The 17967-nt window shown below is 47.1% G+C and overlaps 1 protein-coding gene across 4 annotated transcripts in view; it reads left to right on the forward strand.

The window, feature by feature from the left end:
- The first annotated feature begins 212 nt into the window (after nt 1–212).
- GRIA1 (glutamate ionotropic receptor AMPA type subunit 1) overlaps nt 213–17967 on the forward strand; it is a 559324-nt gene continuing 541569 nt past the window's right edge. For all 4 annotated transcript variants that reach the window (XM_078653641.1, XM_078653640.1, XM_078653642.1 and 1 more), the window contains exon 1: nt 213–519. In XM_078653641.1, the coding sequence (XP_078509767.1) occupies nt 438–519 (82 nt within the window). In that variant the 5' untranslated portion in view covers nt 213–437. The remainder of the gene's footprint in view (nt 520–17967) is intronic.

Below are 17967 nucleotides of genomic sequence, written 5' to 3' on the forward strand. Positions count from 1 at the left end.
CTGGGGGCCGGGGTCCACGGAGCACCAGTGTGTGCGCTGTGTGCCTGCGAAGAAAGGCAGATTATTAGCCTGACGGAGTGCAGCGAGCGGGAGGGAGGGAGGCTGAGAATAAGGAGGGCTCTCTCTCCGCCTTTCCCTCTCCCTGCCACAGTTAATCCTGCTGTCACTTGTGGTTAAGGCGGCATCTCAAGTGCTGGGTCCAGAGCGGCACCGAGCGCGGGCACTGGGAGCAACAAGCAGCACCCAAAAAACACCGAGCACCACCCCTGGGCCCTGGACGGCTCCCCGCCCCCCACCCCACCCCGAGAGGAGCATCCCCCCGCAGACGGCGGCAGCAGGAGCCGAGGGGGGCGGGAGGGAGAGCGGCTCCCGCAGGGGGGAGCAGCGCCTATGGTGGGAGGCTGGGCGCCCTCTGCTTCGCCAATGCTACAGGAAGGATGCTGCGGCTCCTGGCCCTGCTCTGCAGCAGCTTCATAGGCGCCGTGTGCGGGGTCAACTTCCCCAACAACATCCAGATCGGTGAGTGTGGCCCCTGGGAGGGGCCCCGGGGCGCAACAGGAGGGGGCAGGGGCGCCGTGCCTCATAGAGACCCTCGACCCACCCTCCCGTCGCAACCACGAGAGGGGACCCTGCTTAGATATGAAGATAGCAATATGGAATGTTACGTACTCTGGATGTGTGTAGTGTCTGTGGAGGGGTGGGGGGTCGCGACGCCCGCTGCTTCGCGACGAACCGCATTAGATGATCATTCAGACATCCGTTGCACCTGTTCACAGACCTGGATGTTGCTACACAGAATGATAAATACGGGGTGCGGGGGATAAAGTGGGGCGCGCACTGTATGGATGTAACAGTTGTTGTCGAGGGAGAGGGTGACGTGTTTAAGTTGAGACCTTTCCACTGTCCTTTCAAATGACTGACCTATCCCTACACTTTTTGAAATTATGAATATATTCCCAAAATGTCCCAACCCTCCGCCCTTGCAGCGCCCCCACGTCAACCTGCGCAGCGAGAGCCCTTGCGTTTTAGCCATCACCCCTGTAATTGGCACCCATGGGTGCCTCTCCGCCCGAGCACTGGCAGTAGGTGCAGGAGTGGACCCACGCGCGCGCTGCTTTGTTTCCTGGTCTGTCTTGGTCCCGGGTGGGAGTCAAGGGGGAGATGTCTATGGCTTCATAGCATGTCCAAGGCGCGCGTCGGCACAAAGACACATGGGCTCTGTGACAGCGTCCATCAGGTGGAGTACCCCCACCCCTCCACCCCGCACCGTTCGCTCGCACCCTCTGTATATGTCAATTGTGGCTTTTGTCCAAACTCCTCCGACCCCCGCTCCCATTCATTCCCCCGCGTGCAGCATTCCCATGGCGTTAATTTGACGGTAATCGCTTCGCGTTTTATTAGGTTAAAGCCATTCTGGAGGCAGAACCGGAACCCCCGCTCCTGTCCGCGCGATTATTAAAATGGCCATTCGAATAAAGCAGCGCAGACCCCGTGCTCCTCTTTTCTACCCCACCGGGATGCATTTCTGAGGGGAGCGCTCAGCGCCCCCACCCACCCAGCCTCAGCCCTCCGGCACTCTCGTGCACGGATGCCTGCCCGGGGAGGGAGGGGGTGGGGGAAGCTCTGCACATTGGCAGAGGAACTTGCGCTGCTCCACACTGTTGAATGCGATCGATGCGAGGGGGGGTTCTTCTCAGAGGGGGCGGGGGAACGACGTTCTTGTCAGACTTGGGCTCTGTGCTTCCAGTTGGATGTCGTTCCTATAGGGTGGGGCTCACAATGTTCTTTGGAGAGGGGGTGGATTGTATCGTTGTCATAGTCTTTTTAGTGAACGCCTTTCTTATAGGGTTGAATGATTTCTTTCTTATAGGATGCAGTAAATGCTGGACCGTGTGCCTCTAATAGGATACGGTAGATAAGTGAATGACTTCCTTATAGGATGGAATGAACTACTTATTGTCGTATGGAGTTGCTACCAGCCCTTCTGGAATTGTTCTCGGCGTTCTTGGGTGGTGTGAGTGATTACTGAGAGGGATGGGTGTGTGTCTACCTATAGGATGGGTGAGATATCCGTTTTACAGGACGTGGCCAGTGCAATAGCCGTAGGATGGGGCAAATCGTTACTTTAAAATGGAATTCATCTGGTTGTTTCATAATGTGATTCTCTGTACTATAGGACTGCTGTCAGTCACGAGAGGTTGGTTGTCCTCACGGTGGATGTCAGTCTCACAGAATTCCGTTCCTACAGACCTGAGCAGATGCCTTCTTTCTTGGGATGGCGTGCATGTCATTTCTAGTCGATCTTATAGTGGTGGGTGGACGTTATCCGTCATGTGGTTTTCATTCTTCTCGGAATGGGTACATGTCATTATTAACCGATATTTTTATAGGGGGGCTGATATCATTCTTATAAGATAACGCATGGCGTTCTTATCAGAAGGATGAATGTTGCTCTTTAATATAACATGGGGTGGACGTTTTGGCTGTAGGGCAAATATTCGATGCCTTATTGACAGGCGTCTATGTACTTTTGAAGTGGCATAAAGATGTTCTTATATAATGGGGTGGAGGTTGCGGTTCCTGTAAGGTGGAGGGCGGGTGTTGCTCTTTTTCAATGGAGCGAGGAAGTAATTTGGGCTGCAGGGCAGGGGAAACAACGTCCTTGACAAATGGAACTATGTATTTCCTGTCACTGAGATGAAGATACTGTTCTTGGCAGGTAGGGGAAGGATGGCATATTTCTTTGATTGGTGGGTGTCTTTCTTGCTGGGCGGGTGACTGTCAGGCTTGTTAATTGGTAGTTGGTTCCGTCCTGATGCCATTTTGCTTGTACTGAAGCATGTCAATCTTGTTGGACAGTCTTTAGTGTCATTCCTGTTGGATGGTACAGGTTGCCAGTCTTGTGTGTGGCTGTCATTCTAGCTGCAGGATAGTGACTTTCAATCTCTGCAGCAGCAAATTCTTATTGGATGGTACTGGAGTCACTCTTTCAGTGCCTAACATTTTTATTAGATGGCAATGGATGCCAGTCTTTTGAGTGGTGGTGGATGCCATTTTTATTGACTGGTGGTGGGTACCATTCTTGGTGTATTGTGGCATATTTCATTCTTAATGGATGATAACTATGTCAGTGGTTCTTAACTTGTGGTCCGAAGACCCTTGTGGGTCGCAAAGCATTCTATGGGGGCTGCTACTGTTAAGAAAATATAATAATATTAGCACATTAATAACGATTATTTAAAAAAAGAAAAAATGTACAATAAAAAAAAACGTTCTGTAAATGTAAAGAAATTTGAAATTGAAAGCTACAAAATAAGTTAGCATCGTCAGATTGATTTGTGGGAGCAGTACAAATGCATCAAAAGGAATTAGCATGGATGAGTGCCCTTAATGGAATTTAGAAAAGCTCCAACCTCTCTTTTAAAATGTTATTTTTTTAAGATATTTGTTTCTAAATTGAATAACATATTGCATCATTTGTGTATTTGTTTGATGAATGATTCTTTCTGTATTTTCGGTTTACTGTTTAGTGGTTCAAATTATCGAAAATGCTTAGCCGGGGTCCTCGCCTTTCAATAATGACTCAGTGGGGGGGCCTGGAAATTACAACAATGATTCACAGGGGGTCCCTAGGTGCCTGTAATGATTAAGTAGAGGTCCACAGAAGCCAAAAGGTTAAGAACCGCTGGCCTATATAATTCTGAATGAAATAATCACATGTTGTTCTAGGTGGATGGTAGCTGCTCTCAAGTTTGTTAGATGCTGTGGATATATTTTTTGTTAGATAAGTGTGTCATTTTTTAAAATGTAGCAGATGTTCTTGTTGGATGGTAGTGGGTGTACTTTTTCCTGGGTGCAAAGGGATTCCATTCTTGTTGTACGGTGGTGGATTCTCTTTTTGTCAGATGATCTTCGATGTAAATCTTGCTGGAGTGAAGTGTATGCAATTTTTGGGGTGGTAGTTTAGTTGATGGGTGATGAGCAATGTAATTCTCTTTACATGAAAGTGAATATTGTTCTTGTTGTGTGGTGGCAGATCTTAATGTCGTTAGCTAGCAGTGGATGCCATGTACACATGTTGCTGGTGGATGGTCACAAGTTTCATTTGTGTTTATTGTTAACTGATTTTATTCTTGCAGCATGATGCTGGATGACACTTTTGTTGGTTGGTGGTATATTCCATTCTTGTCAGAGGATGGTGGACGTCATTCCTGGTGGATGATTATATTTTGTATGGTTGTTGATACAATTTGTGTTGGAAACTAGATCATAACATTCTGGTCTGCTTGGTAAATTGTATTGGATCTGCTGGGTGAATGTTATTGGATATAAGTGAAATTCATTCTTGTTGTATGACAGCATGTGGCATTCCTGTTGAATAGTAGTTAATGCCACCTTTTTTGGCAGATGGGTGTGATTTTTGTTGGACAGTCATATTTATCCTTCTTACTAGACATGAAAAAAATGATTTTTTTTGTATGGTAGTGAATGCAATTCTGTTTCGATGTAAGGTGATGGAAAATATCCTGGGTTAAAGGGATGTTATAGTTTGATGTTAGAATATGTCACTTTTAGGATGGGCCATTCAAGTTGGATGGAATCAGATGTCATTCCTGTTGTGGTTCTCAATGCTGTTCTTGTAGAATGCTAGCCTTGTTGGATGACTGAATGTCATTATTGTTGGATGCTAGTGGTTATCATTCAGGTTGAATGGATGTCATTCATGTTCAGTGGGTGGTTGTCGTTCTCCTTAAACGGATATGTGTCTTTTCTCTTGAGTGCTTGAATATCATTCTTTTGGATGTCATTTGATGGGTGGATGTGAGCATATTGAAAGTTAAAGCCATAATACTTGTTGTTGGGTAATAGCGGACCCTAGCTCTTGTATTGGGGATATCGTTCGCGATAAGTGGGAGCTGTCAGCGGGTTGATATTTTTGTCAAACGGGAGGGAGGTAAGGGTTTTATTGTATGATTTTGGTGAGTTTCTTGTCTTTCTTGTCCACTGAAGTGAGGTGGATATCATTACTGCAAGAGGTGTGGATGTCTCTCTACTTTGATAAGAATTGATTGTGTTATATGGTAGCGAACGTTAATCTTGTAAATCAGTGGAGGTCACTCATTGTTTGATTATGGAGAATTCTGTTCTTGCCAGAAAGAGGGATGTGATTTTTATCAACTGGATGGTTTGAAGTTCTTGTTCAACAGCAGAATATGTGTTTTTCGTTTTTGGGGTTTGCTTTTCTTTTTTCATTAGGGAATGGTTGCATGTCATTCTTTTGTCATTTGTCGCAAAACATTCTTTGTGCTGGAAACTTCCAGCATTCAGTGGGTAGGTGAGCTAATTTTGTACAGCTCCGTAGGCCGTATTCTGTGCCTCCAGGCACTGCAGCGAGAATAGATCTTTCATGAGTCACAAGTTGAATTCCCAAGGTCGAGAAATAATGACCACTGAGTTTATTAATTTATTTCCAGCAGTTCTCGCCGGCGCTAGCTAGATCAGGACTGGAAACAAAACCAGCCTCGGCAAAATGTTCAAATCATGCCCCCACGCTGCAGGAGGCTGTGACTGGAACGGGGCCTGTCCACCCACTGTGAAAGAAGCTCCCTTTTCTGCGGACTATTGAGATACGCCGGAGAGGCAGAATGGCCAGTCCTTCCGTGGCGCTAATATGTCTCTTCCTGGCACTGCAATAATATGCAAGGCAGCAGTAACATTTTCTATGGCCCATGCCTATTCTACTGTGGTATAAACTCTATGTAGAGTAGGTGCACGAGTAGTCCGGGGCGTCCTCACTGTGCAGATCCCCAAAGCGGGGCAGCAAAAGCGCAAGGCCTGCTCCATCTGTGGTCCTGATGCTGCTAGTACCGAAGCAGGGCCCGGCAGGTTACGAAGCCGCGGAGCCTCTTTGGCTTCGCCGCGGAGAAGAGTTGATTTTGCGGGGGCAAGGGTTTGAAGAGCATGTCCTCCCGGGCAGATATATCATTAGGATGTTCATAGAAACACCTCCCTGATTTCCCCTGCCTGGTCATTAAAGACGCTGCTGTGTGCAGTTATCTGGAGTAAATTGCTCAAGAGATGTTTTATAACCTGTGGTGGGTGGAATATGGAATATGGAAGCACGGTGGGTGCGAGGGTGGGAGTGATGAGAGGATAGATCACGTGGGCCTGTGTGTTGGGCTTCTATCTGAGTTTGAATATATGTGCATTAGATTGTGTGTGTGTGTACGTTCACGTGTGTGAATGTGTTCCTGCCTGTTTCTGTTTGTGTGGTGCATTTGTGCATGTATGTGTTTGCTTGTGTGCGTCCAAGATCAGTTTCTGAGGCAGTGTCTCTGTTATCATGCTCACGTCTTGGTTTAGTGCACTCTCTTGAGTCTTATTCTGAAATTGTGTGAGGGTTTGATGTGCCCGATCATGTTGCATGTAAATATCTGAATACACAGCTGACTTTGTACATGCATGAATTTCTTTCGTGGGGCCTTGGCATCTGTACCTGACTTGTGTGTGACTACCACTGAGTTTGTCTGCAATGCATAGTTACAAAACATTTCCTGTTTGTATTTGCATTTTATGTGTTGTGTGTATTGTGCGTGCATGGCGAGTGCCTATCTGTGAGTGTGTGTACATCAGCATGCATATCTGTGTGGGTGTGTGTGTGTGTGTTTGTAGCGGTTTCACCACATCCTGTGGTTTGATGGACGCTCCTTGAAGTAACCTAAGTAAAATCCTGTTCTCCTTGATAATCCCGCCACCTGCATACGAGGGCTGCGGTTAGGCAAGACCACCTTAGCTTCCAGTGCCAGCCGAGTGCTCATTGGAGGTGGAGTGAAGGTTGGTCTCATTACAGTGCACTATTCCCCAGAACGAACAATGGTCAATGCCCAGCCATGAGTATTGCTTTGAACAATGCTGCCTTGCATTTGCACAGACATTAAGAGAGTAGTGAAAATGGCGGGCAAAGGTGAACATTAGATGTCTTTTGTTCTTGTAGTTATTAAACCAGTTTCATCAAAGCGTAACATAAGGTAGACAGGAACGTGGCTACAGGCCCTTTTAAGTGAGTGGTCCTGGATTTGTGAGGCCTCAGACTCGAGGCCCAGATATCTGCGATGGCTTCAGGCTTCGAATCATCGCCTCTACTCAATTCAATGGCTGGGCAGTCAATCTGGCAGTATCGCCGCAGACTGGTTAAAACTTTCTGAGATTGTTTAGGTTTTCTTCAGCTGATGACATCACTGTTACGATGTTATTATAATTGCCCTAACTGTGTAGATGATTAATGCAAATACTGTATAGGTGGTGTTAGTAGATTATATGGATACTATATAACCGATATTAAACGATTAAATAAAACAGGGTAAGAAGCAAAGTAGCTATTGATGACAGCATTTCAGACTGTACAACTGCCAGGCCTTTAGTACTGGGAAGTCGGCTAGTTTTAGATAGGAAGCAGAGGGATTCCAAAAAAGAAGTCCATGCAACACAACCAATACTTATACATTACTTTGGCTTGATTTCGGCCCTTTTCCTTAAAGTTTTGCCACAGCCAACTTTGTCATGGAGCCTTCGTTAGCTTGTGGTTATGGTTGCGAGTTCAAAATTCTATTTCATGTATTTGGTTTTTCTGGTACCCCCAGGGTGCATTGGGATCTTGGTCCATTAATGGTTTCATGGATCAGCTCTTCAGAGTAAGGAGGATGGACCGGTGGGCGTGTTTAGTGCTGAGATTCCGTTTATGTTGGTGGGGTCCAACGGGTCATTAAACAAGCACTGCGGTCAGTCATCCAGTCACTTAAGGTCAAGGTCCAGGTAGACCATCTTCCAGCTATAGTCCCTGATCAGAGGACATGAGCAGCATCCAGCTCCAATTATGCAGGAATTACTTTTCAATCCACATGCATCCTCCACGTGTAGATCTAAAAGTCCTGGCTGTAGAGGCCCAACACTTAAGCACTATAAGGAATCTGGATAGGGGTCCAGCACTCCATCAGAAAATGACTTTGTTTGGAATTTAAGGTGTCCAGAAAAGGTGAGGGGCACAGTTATGCAGGCTCCTTTCCCTGTCCTCAAAGACAATCAAGATATGTATTCCAAACCCAAGCCAGACATCAAAGACCTACTTGTATGGTCTCACAAAAGACTGCCAATCATTCAAGGGCTCACTTTCTAGACAGGAATCACAATATTGCAAGCTTGCAACTCTCTAGGAGGGTTAGTATGTACATGGTGACTCAATGTACTCTGGTTGGGGAGGGAGGTCTATTTGTAGAGGAACAGCATTTATTTTACATAGATGGGCACAGGTAGACCGCATCTCCAAAGGTACATTTAGAAAATCTGTCCTCCAAATTACGGAAGGCCGCCATGACAATTTCCCCATAGCAAGGCAGGGGACCGTTACCCTTTTAGATTATAATAAGGGTCACATTAAGTGCCCCCTGGTTCAGCCAACCAGAGCTTAGTATTCAGTTGGCAGCCAGTGTCAAATGGCACCTATATGATCCTACACCTCTAGGAGAAAAACTAACAAGTTGTACTTGTAAGTTTGTGGGCCTCTATTGCTGACTTTCAACCATACAGAGCAACTCTGCCAATGTGTAATGCTTTAGATAATATTTCGATGTAAATAGAGATTAGATTTTATGAGGCTAGAGAAAGCATAGAAACCATTACATCCAAACTACTTTTTTACCCTAGTTTTCATTACATAACTGTTGGGGAGTTCAGTCCACATGAGTTCAGGATGAGTGGCGGCTGCCCCTGAAGGGAGGTGGTGAGGCACGGAATAAAAAGATAAACTTAACTTCTCCGCCGCCGCACACCTCTCCACCAGCCACACGCCTCTTCTCCGTCAGCTGGCAGAAGCCGAAGCACCCAGGCTTCCAGACTCTCCCAGCCAATCATCGTGATTGGTCTCAGAGGGCAGTTTCACCGCTAAAGCAGTGCCTTGAGAGGCTGGGCATGTTCTCCACATGACTGGGCAACACAGCCCAATGGAGAACATGCCAAGTGCGCATGACGGTTGGGGTGGCACTTGAGGGCCGGTCAAGTTGTCATGCACACGTAAGGAGGAAGTGCAAACCACTCCTGCTCCCTCTGCCCCGAGCCAGCCCAGCTCAACCTGGCTGGAGCGAAGAAAAATAAAATGATAATAACTTCTTGTTATTATCATTTTCTTTTTCTTTTGCACTGATCAAGGAGCAGTGGGGCGATGCTCCTCTGCCTTAGTGGAGGAGCTGCCACTGTTCCTGATAACACAGACACAATTATTATAGATGTAAACCTCAGAATATGCTGAACGTGTCCCGGTGTAATTTTCAGACACCGGGACACGTTCAGCCCGTGACGTCATGAGGTCATTTCCATATTGGCAGTCCCCCCACTTCTTTTTCTGGGACTTGTGCCTTGGGAAGCAGGTATCATTAGCTGCCACCCACCAGAAGGGCTCTCAATAGGTCTAGAAGAGCTCTGCTCCCTGTGCACTTAGAGCAAGTGAACAGGCCTCAGAAACAGTGTCTCATCCAGCCAAACATCCTCCCCTACTCAAATAATTCAAGCTTTACTTCTTGCAATCCACAGTACCCCTAATGTCCATCCGGCCTGTCATCACTCTTGCTGGAGGGTATGAGGGACCCAAGTGAGGCTTGGAGAAAGGTCTTCCGACAGCTGGACGTGATGACAGGCCGGATGGACATTAGGGGTACTGTGGATTGCAAGAAGTAAATAAAGCTTGAATTGGTTCGAGCGCCAACTCTGCAATGAACTGTAATTTTTGCTGTCACATTTACATTCAAAACATACTGCCACTCCGAGGCCCATATATCGCCCGTCCTTCTCGTCGCCTGCCATGTTGTCCTGATTTTTTGCTGCTCATGGCTTGATAGCCCGCGCTCTTAAAAATGTAAATGTAAATTGATACTTGTATAGTGCACTACTCACCCACAAGGGTCTCAAGGCGCTTGTACGAATACCGCTGTGGAACCCATCCTGGCTTTCCCTGTGAGGTGTCCACTCCTGGGCACCCCCAAGGTGGAGGCCAGGCATCCTTAGCGTTGTGGGGGCTGTTGTGAAGATTAATCAAGCTATTGCCCAGAGTTGCAGAGTGGGACCCCATGATTGGAATAGGCACCGAGGCGAGAATTATCAGGTCTGTGGAATTTTTGAGCCCAAGACCCACCGAGGTGGGGAATTGAACCCTGGTCCCAGGCTAGACCTCTGCATCAGGGTCTACCGCTCTAACCATTGAGCCACACTTCTCCACATGATTTCTGGTTTAAAAACAAAAGCTTCATTCACCATTAAATGAACCTCCAACCTTCCGTGTTGCTGTTACTGTATCGTGATACCCCATGCGCGCGAGAGATCTAAGGTGGTGCGCAGTGGTGAGGTCAGATATGACGGTGACCCCGGCGCTACCAGAAGGTTACTCACGCACCTGCACGCAGGAAAGACGTCCAGGGCGCGGCTCGCTGAAGTGATGGTGTCTTTGTGTCTGAGCGCAGGGCTCTAAGGACACTCTGGAATTAGAAATGAACGATAAATCGTGGTTAGAACACAGAGTACTAAATCTCGGTTTGATGACATGATCTCTTCGCACCAGTGTAATTGCCTTTCGTGAAAGAACTCGGCGGGAAAAAAAAGAGTCATTTCCAGGGAGGCCTGACTAGCTTCGGAAACAAGAGAGGATGTGCTGGGGTTGGGTATTTCCGGGCTATTGGTGTTTTACTTCTCGTCAGAATTGCAAACCACCAATCAAACTCTGATATAATCAAATGAGAAGCTGATCTGAGATAACCTTGTTGGGCTACAGCTAGCGAGAGGGGTGATGTGCCATAACTCAGAGGGTGATTGTGTCTGCTGTTTTGATGTTTGTCCATCCTATAGGTTTGGAAGCCAGCAAGGCAGGATTGGCTCACGCTAGCATCGGGGTTTAAAGAAAAAAAGCTTAGTTTAGTCAGTTTGACTCGGGTGTGATGCTTAATTTGGGCATGTGATTGCAGTTTGTGGACACAGGACATGTTTTTGAGGCCGGGACTTATTTTTCCTTCAAAATCAAGCTATGACCTACAGCAAGAGAAAGAAAAGCGGACAGTGGGGACTTTTTCAGGAGTCCTGTGGCAGGCAGGGGACACGACTTACATTGAGACAAGTAGAGATGTTTACTGCTGTGCTCTTTCACTACTGAGCAGCAAGTGCAGCCCTTGAACGCTTGACCCTTAGGATATCAAAGTAAAACAGTTCACGCCTCACTCACAGGGTTGATTTGGGGCCAGATATTTATAACTCAATAAATCATTCAATAGTTATTAATGAATCAAGGTCCTGCCAGTGTTTGTATCTTGTAAAAGGGAAACTACTTTACTATTCACGCACAGCACAATACTGTACATAGATAACAGAGAGCATTACATGATTACTCTGCATTTAAGTACAGCATCTGAGGTTTTTGGGAGACAGCCAGCGCTGTTGCCTTGGAACAGAACTCAGATCTAATCTAGTGCAAAATAAACCAGTCTTTGGCCTTCTAACGAGAGATGGGATGAAAAGTGCTTTTGGGGGAGGCCCAACCGGCCTTTGTCTTTGCTGGCTAATGCTCTCATGATTTGGTAGGGCAGGCTGTGCTTTCAGTGTTCCGTGGTAAATGGGGGCAGTGCCACTCTGGATGAGGTGTGCTCAGCATGAACCACCCAGTGGGGATCATATAGTGTCTTGCCTACTTTAGGTGGTATGGTTCTTGTTTATGACTACTCCACCTGCAAATACTGGTTTAGGTCAACATTGGGAGTGTCGCTACCAGGTGGAATAGGGTTGCATCTGGATCATGTTGCTCACAGTCTGGTGAACCTTGCACTTTCGGTTCTTCCATGGGCCCAAGTTGGCAGTAAATTCCCCAACTCTGGAACACACCAGGTTTCTCATTCACCACAGATGTGGAAGCCCTGGGTTCCATATGAGATATCCTTGCACACTTGCTGGAAGTGTCTGCCCATTCTGTATTCTTAAGGGGCAAACAGCTTTTATGAATTCCATAATTGAGCCTTGAGTCCAGTTTTGGGCAGTTCTTTCTTTTTGTTGATTCCACTCAGATTGATGCAGCACATTCCTTGTTTTCATGTGTCAGCCAGAAGGCGGGGTCCACTTGGGGGTGCCTGTCAGGAGAGACCTAAAACAAAGTCACAAAAGAGAGAGAGGGAGAGAGACTCCCCATTTTAGTACCTAATAACTTGTGTGCAGTAGTATGGAAATTAACTGGGGAAGCACCTGTAGTTTCAAATGCGCCCGCCTCCTCTTTTCATCATCCAAAAGTCTGACCTTCTACAAACTATTTCTAAAATGTCCTGAAGGAGTGTTGCAGTTCGCGTTACTGTCTCGGGCTCTTTCCACCTTCCATCTTAAGTACCACCTGGATATAGAAAAAATGGAGTTCATATGCACTTTACATACATCCCCTGCAGACCAAAATATTCTACACTCCTGTGGCATCCATGTCCCACATGAATGGATGAAGGACCTGGTTGCAGGGGACTGACCGACACAATTAAACAACGCAAGATAGGCCAGCAAGAGAGTGTTCCTGGCAGAGACAGGTGAAAAGGCTGTCTTGCCACCACAGTCTTATCACTGTCACCAACTCTCAGTGCTTTACAGCTTGGCGAGCTGAGGATAGTCACACTCAGTAAGGGGGGCGCACATGGTGAGCACCTCCATAGCACAGAACCCTGCTTTGTATTACAATCCATGTCACAGAAAAAGTAATTTCCTTAGGTGGGGGGGGGGGTCAAAAAACATACCGATCTTGCTGTGAAGAACTTCAGGCAATGGGCCATGGTCTAAAGACCCATGCAAGGGACCTTTCTCTGCCCCAACACATACAAAGTATATAATGCAACATAAGGCTAGAGAAAGGGCGACTGTACCTAGAATGGACAGAGCTCTCACACAATGGCTTTTCTGCTTGGTTTTTCCATATATGATAAAACGGTTGTTGAGATTCACCATGGGCACCCTCCTGCTGTGCACTTGTACTGGTGCAGCATGGGCCGTATCCGAGTCAAAGGCTTGTCCTACCTGCAATATTCCATGTTATCCTTTAAATATGTCTGTGTGTGTATATATATACACATACATATATATGTGTGTGTGTCTATATATGTGTATTTTTTTTTGCACACTTTTTATGTAAGATGCGGGTGATTGGCGGATCCTGTCATCCTTGTGAGGCTTAATAGAATCGGTGCCACCGAGTTGAGTATTTGCGCCAGGTGTGTTGTCCACGTCTCTGTACATGACAGATACTATAAAAAGCAGGGTCTCATTACTGTCTCATCCTCTCCGTGAACCCTGGCGCCCCAGCAGGTGGCACAGGCTTCGCGATGGCGAACGGAAAAGACTCGAATTCAGATAGATACAGCGAGCAGGGAAACGGGGAGAGAAATGCTAATGTGGTTAGTTTTGAGCTGATGCCAGCAGCAGTTCATGCCGAGGCCTTTGGAATCACACTCAGCACGGCCCGTGCTCTAATGTCACGCAGACCCTGGGTGGCGCTTTACAGCCTTAGCATGCATTCCTGCTGAATTATCATTATCAGCCGCATTCTGCGCTCCGCCAAGTTGTCGTCAAAGGCTCTCGATGCTGCGGCGAGCAGAGAATCGGAGAAATGCCCAGTAAGGTGCCCAGGAAAGGAAACCGTCCCAGCCGACCGCCACCACGCCAGCCAGGCGAGCGAATGCAAGCCCGAGCCTCTGTGGCGCAGCAGAATGCGCGATAAAGGCCTCGTGAGGGACGCCCGACTTTACTGACTCAAAGCACACTCTTAGAATAATACTCTACTGTACAGGAAGCGCCTGTTTGAACGTGCCCTGGCAAGCCCGACGCAGACAGACACATGTCGACCAGGTGCCTCAGCCACAGACTTCTTTCGAAGCGCGAGGCTGGATAACAGCTAAGAATTTCGATGACGCAACATGTGAATTGACATCTTGAGAGCATCCACTGAAAGGTGCTAATGATTTGGATTTCTTAGACTGGTCTTCTACCAGAAGCCACCAACCCCCAGGGTGTATTGCTCACCGAATCTGGCAATGACGTAGCTCATGCGGCGAGGGGGTCTGCAGTGGAGATCTATGAGCCCCATAGACCGGGGTGTATGATCCCAAGAGGACGGATTGAGCCTTTCTTCCTCCCAAGGTCGATTAAAAGAGTGCCAAAGATTGGGCTATTGTAACCCCTGTCACAAACAGCATTGCGAATGTGTTCAAAGTTAGCATTTGCATTTAATGCACCTATGTTCCCATCTGGTTGAAATTACTTGTGTCTGATCTAAAAAATCGTTGAAAGATTGTTATGGGGACAATACATTTCCATATATGAGTAACAGAGAGAATGCGCTGTGCAGGTACGTGGAAATAATATATTAGAATGGTACACATCCATGAGACTGAAATCATTAATGCCACAGAAAGGAACCGTAGTCTCTTTCTGTACTCAAATACACAGGCAGCACCCGCAGAGGGTAAAAAAGCTTTCTGAAATAAAATAAAAAGACACAATAGCCCTGATAATATTTTCAGGTAGAACAGAATTACTGCACGGAATTCTGCTCCAAGTTGGCTAATGTTTACAGACCCAATATTTTCAGGTATTGGAACATTGGTGCCCAAGTCTTTTTCCCCATTTTCTTTCCTTACCTTCCTTGTCCGTTTCCAACTCCTCAGACAAGTGTTGTAATGAAAGACAAAATGTTCCAATGAGCAGAACCCTTGCTTACTGACCACCCGAACCATGAGTCACCTTAATAACCGCATCACTAACTTCGTGGCTTCACTCACCATCAACACTAGAACCTACCTTCTCTTCGGTGACCGCAGCTTTCACCTGGAAGACCGAAACGACCCCAGCTCCACAACACTCCTCGAAAGCTAAAGCAACATCGGATTAACCCAACTCATCCCAAAACCAACACACCTCACAGAACACACATTAGACCCCATCTTCACCACAAGCGGCAGCATGAAATGCAACTCCACCACACCGCTTACATGGACTGACCACTGTATTAGCCGCTTCAATAATCAACAGACCTCAAGTCAAGTTCCCTACCAGGCTCAGCATTTCAAGCCACAGCCATGAACAAATCACAGAAGCAGACTGGCTCAGTACCCTCAGTACAGATCATCCTGTCCCCACAGACAACCTCGACAAGGACATTAACAACTGGATCAAGAACTGTGCGGACTACCTCATACCCATCAAACCGAACAGGCATAGCACATCATACAAGCAGGCCATCTGGTACACAGAAAACCTCAAAGACACCAAACAACACTGTAAATAGCTAGAAAAAATGGAGAAACCCCAGAGAACTCATTGTTAACCTATGCACCTCCCACCAAGACGGCCACCTGACCAAATGGTGCAACCCTCACCAGAAACAACACAGCAGCACTCATGTGGACAATCCACTCAGAGCCCCCAACAGAACCATTCCCCCACCACAACTACAATCTGGGAACATCACCAATCAGCACCACCCTGACCCACATCACGAACACCTCCATCATGTCTACCACTTTCCCTGACAAATGAAAACTTGTAGAAATCAACCCCCTCCTCAAGAAGCCCACAGCTGACCCTAATACACTGAATAACCTCCTACCCATCTACCTGCTTCCCTATCCAGCCAAAGTGATTGAGAAGGCCATCAATGAGCAACTGCCTACCCCCACGGAGCAGGTTGCTTACTCAACTCTTTCCTCCCCCCTCTCCCTTCCTTCACACTCCCACTATTGCTCATGCACTAAAACTCTCTTTTACACCTCTTCTTCACCCGCCACTGACGTTCTACCCTGTCCTATCTTATCCTACCCCTCCCCACTTTTTTCCTTCCCATAGACCCGCACTCCTCCCTCTCCCCCCTCCCCTCCACCCCTGTTCCACCCCTGCCATCACTGCCATCTCTCCTCTCCATATCACTCCTATAACCCTACTGATGGCCTCCCACTACAATCCTTTCTGCACCCTCCCTCTTCTCCCCTCTTCCCTCCCAGACCCGCATACTCTTAGAATATGGATCTCAATCGTTTCCACCCTGACAACAGCGGATGAGACCACTGATACCATCAATTAGACTCTCCCATCCCCCCCTACAGCTCACACCCATCGCTGCCGTGACCTATGGCCACACCAACAATAGCAGGATCAGGTGAAAATCTCCTCAAACCCCCACTAATCTCCATTCCTTACCTCCCGCATGTTCTACCACCCACCCCATACCCCCCACTCCACATGTACCCTGAGGTGCACAGCCCCAGTTGCACTACCAATGCATCAACCCCTTCGCTACCTAACATGCATGTTCTTTCTTCTCCAGGATGCTCATCTCACATCTCATCAAACCGCAAACGTGCAACACTGCGGGCACCACAAGCAGCGCCCTATAGGGAGTCAGCCCCAAATCAGTGATGTGTGGGCACCCGATACCTCATCACCCACAGACAGCCACCCATATTCCTTGACCACTGGAATTATCTAGAACTGTCCGGTGGCACCTCTCGGGGGAACATAGCTCATATCCCCCTCCCTGAGTCTCTCCCCACACATAGCTAACCCCTCCCTACCTTCCCTACTCTCAACGCTGAATATTATGTACCATCTCATTGTCAATATCATTGTATGAAGTTGCTATACCTGTTTGGTGGATGATGAGTTTCCATGCTATATACCCCTATACCTTTTCAATAAATAATTGCAACACAAAAAAACAAGCAACTCACAACGCACCTCAAACTTCACCATCTTCTAGACAACACTCAATCAGGATTCAGAAAGAACCACAGCACTGAAACAGCACTCAATGCGGCCACTGGTGATATTCAAATCATCCTGGACTGAGGAGAAACAGTGGCCCTCATCCTGTTTGACCCCTCTGAGGCCTTCAACACTGTCTCCCATAACACCCTCATCAGACGACTGCACAAAATTGGCATACAATGTTCTGCTCTCAAATGGATCTGTTCCTTTTTTACGGGAAGAATCCAAAGGGTCAGGCTATCACCCTTCACCTCAGAGATCAAGAAATTATAATGCGTAGTCCCACAGGGATCGTCCCTCATCCCCACCCTTTTCAACTTATACATGACACCACTCACCAACATCATACAATCACAAGACATCACTGTCATTACCTATGCTGATGACACCCAACTCATCCTTTGCCTGACTGACAAAACAACTACCGTCAGAACCAACTTCACCAACTGCATGACCATGGTAGCAGACTGGATGCGAACCAACTGGCTGCAGCTCAACTCAGACAAGATGGATGTACTGGTCTTCAGTAACAAGAACTTCCATTGGCATACCACTTGGCGGTCATCAGAGTTAGGACCAACAACCACACCCACAGACCATGCAAGAATTCTAGGGACAGGGATCATTCTAGACAACAAGCTCAACATGACAGCTCAAATCAATGCTGTGTCTACCTCCTGCATTCAACATCCTATGAATGCTGACAAAATTAATTGCCTCAGAACACCAGACAGACAGTCACATAAGCACCCATCAGCAGCAGGCTGGATCATTGCAGCACTCTCTGTGCCGTAATCACCCAACAGCTCCTACACAGATTCCAGACCATCTAGAACTCCTCTGCAAGACTCATATTCTACCTTCTATGCCGCACCGACTTCATACTGGTATGCAGCATTTAGAACGCAAGCATTACCACGGAATACCTTTACAATGCGGGCGTAACAACGAAAGTTGTTACCACGCATTGCACTGGGGGGCGCTAAAAGATAGTAAATAATTTAATTTACTATCCCAACACCTTCCCTACTATCCACGGGGACTGGTGTTGGAATAGTAAATTTAATTAATCAATTTTGCGCCCCCCAGCGCAATGCGTGGTAACAACTTTCGTTGTTACGAATGCGTTGTAAAGGTATGCGTTGTCAATGTATG

The sequence above is a fragment of the Lissotriton helveticus genome, chromosome 7 (assembly GCF_964261635.1).
Source record: "Lissotriton helveticus chromosome 7, aLisHel1.1, whole genome shotgun sequence".
Lineage (NCBI taxonomy): Eukaryota > Metazoa > Chordata > Amphibia > Caudata > Salamandridae > Lissotriton > Lissotriton helveticus.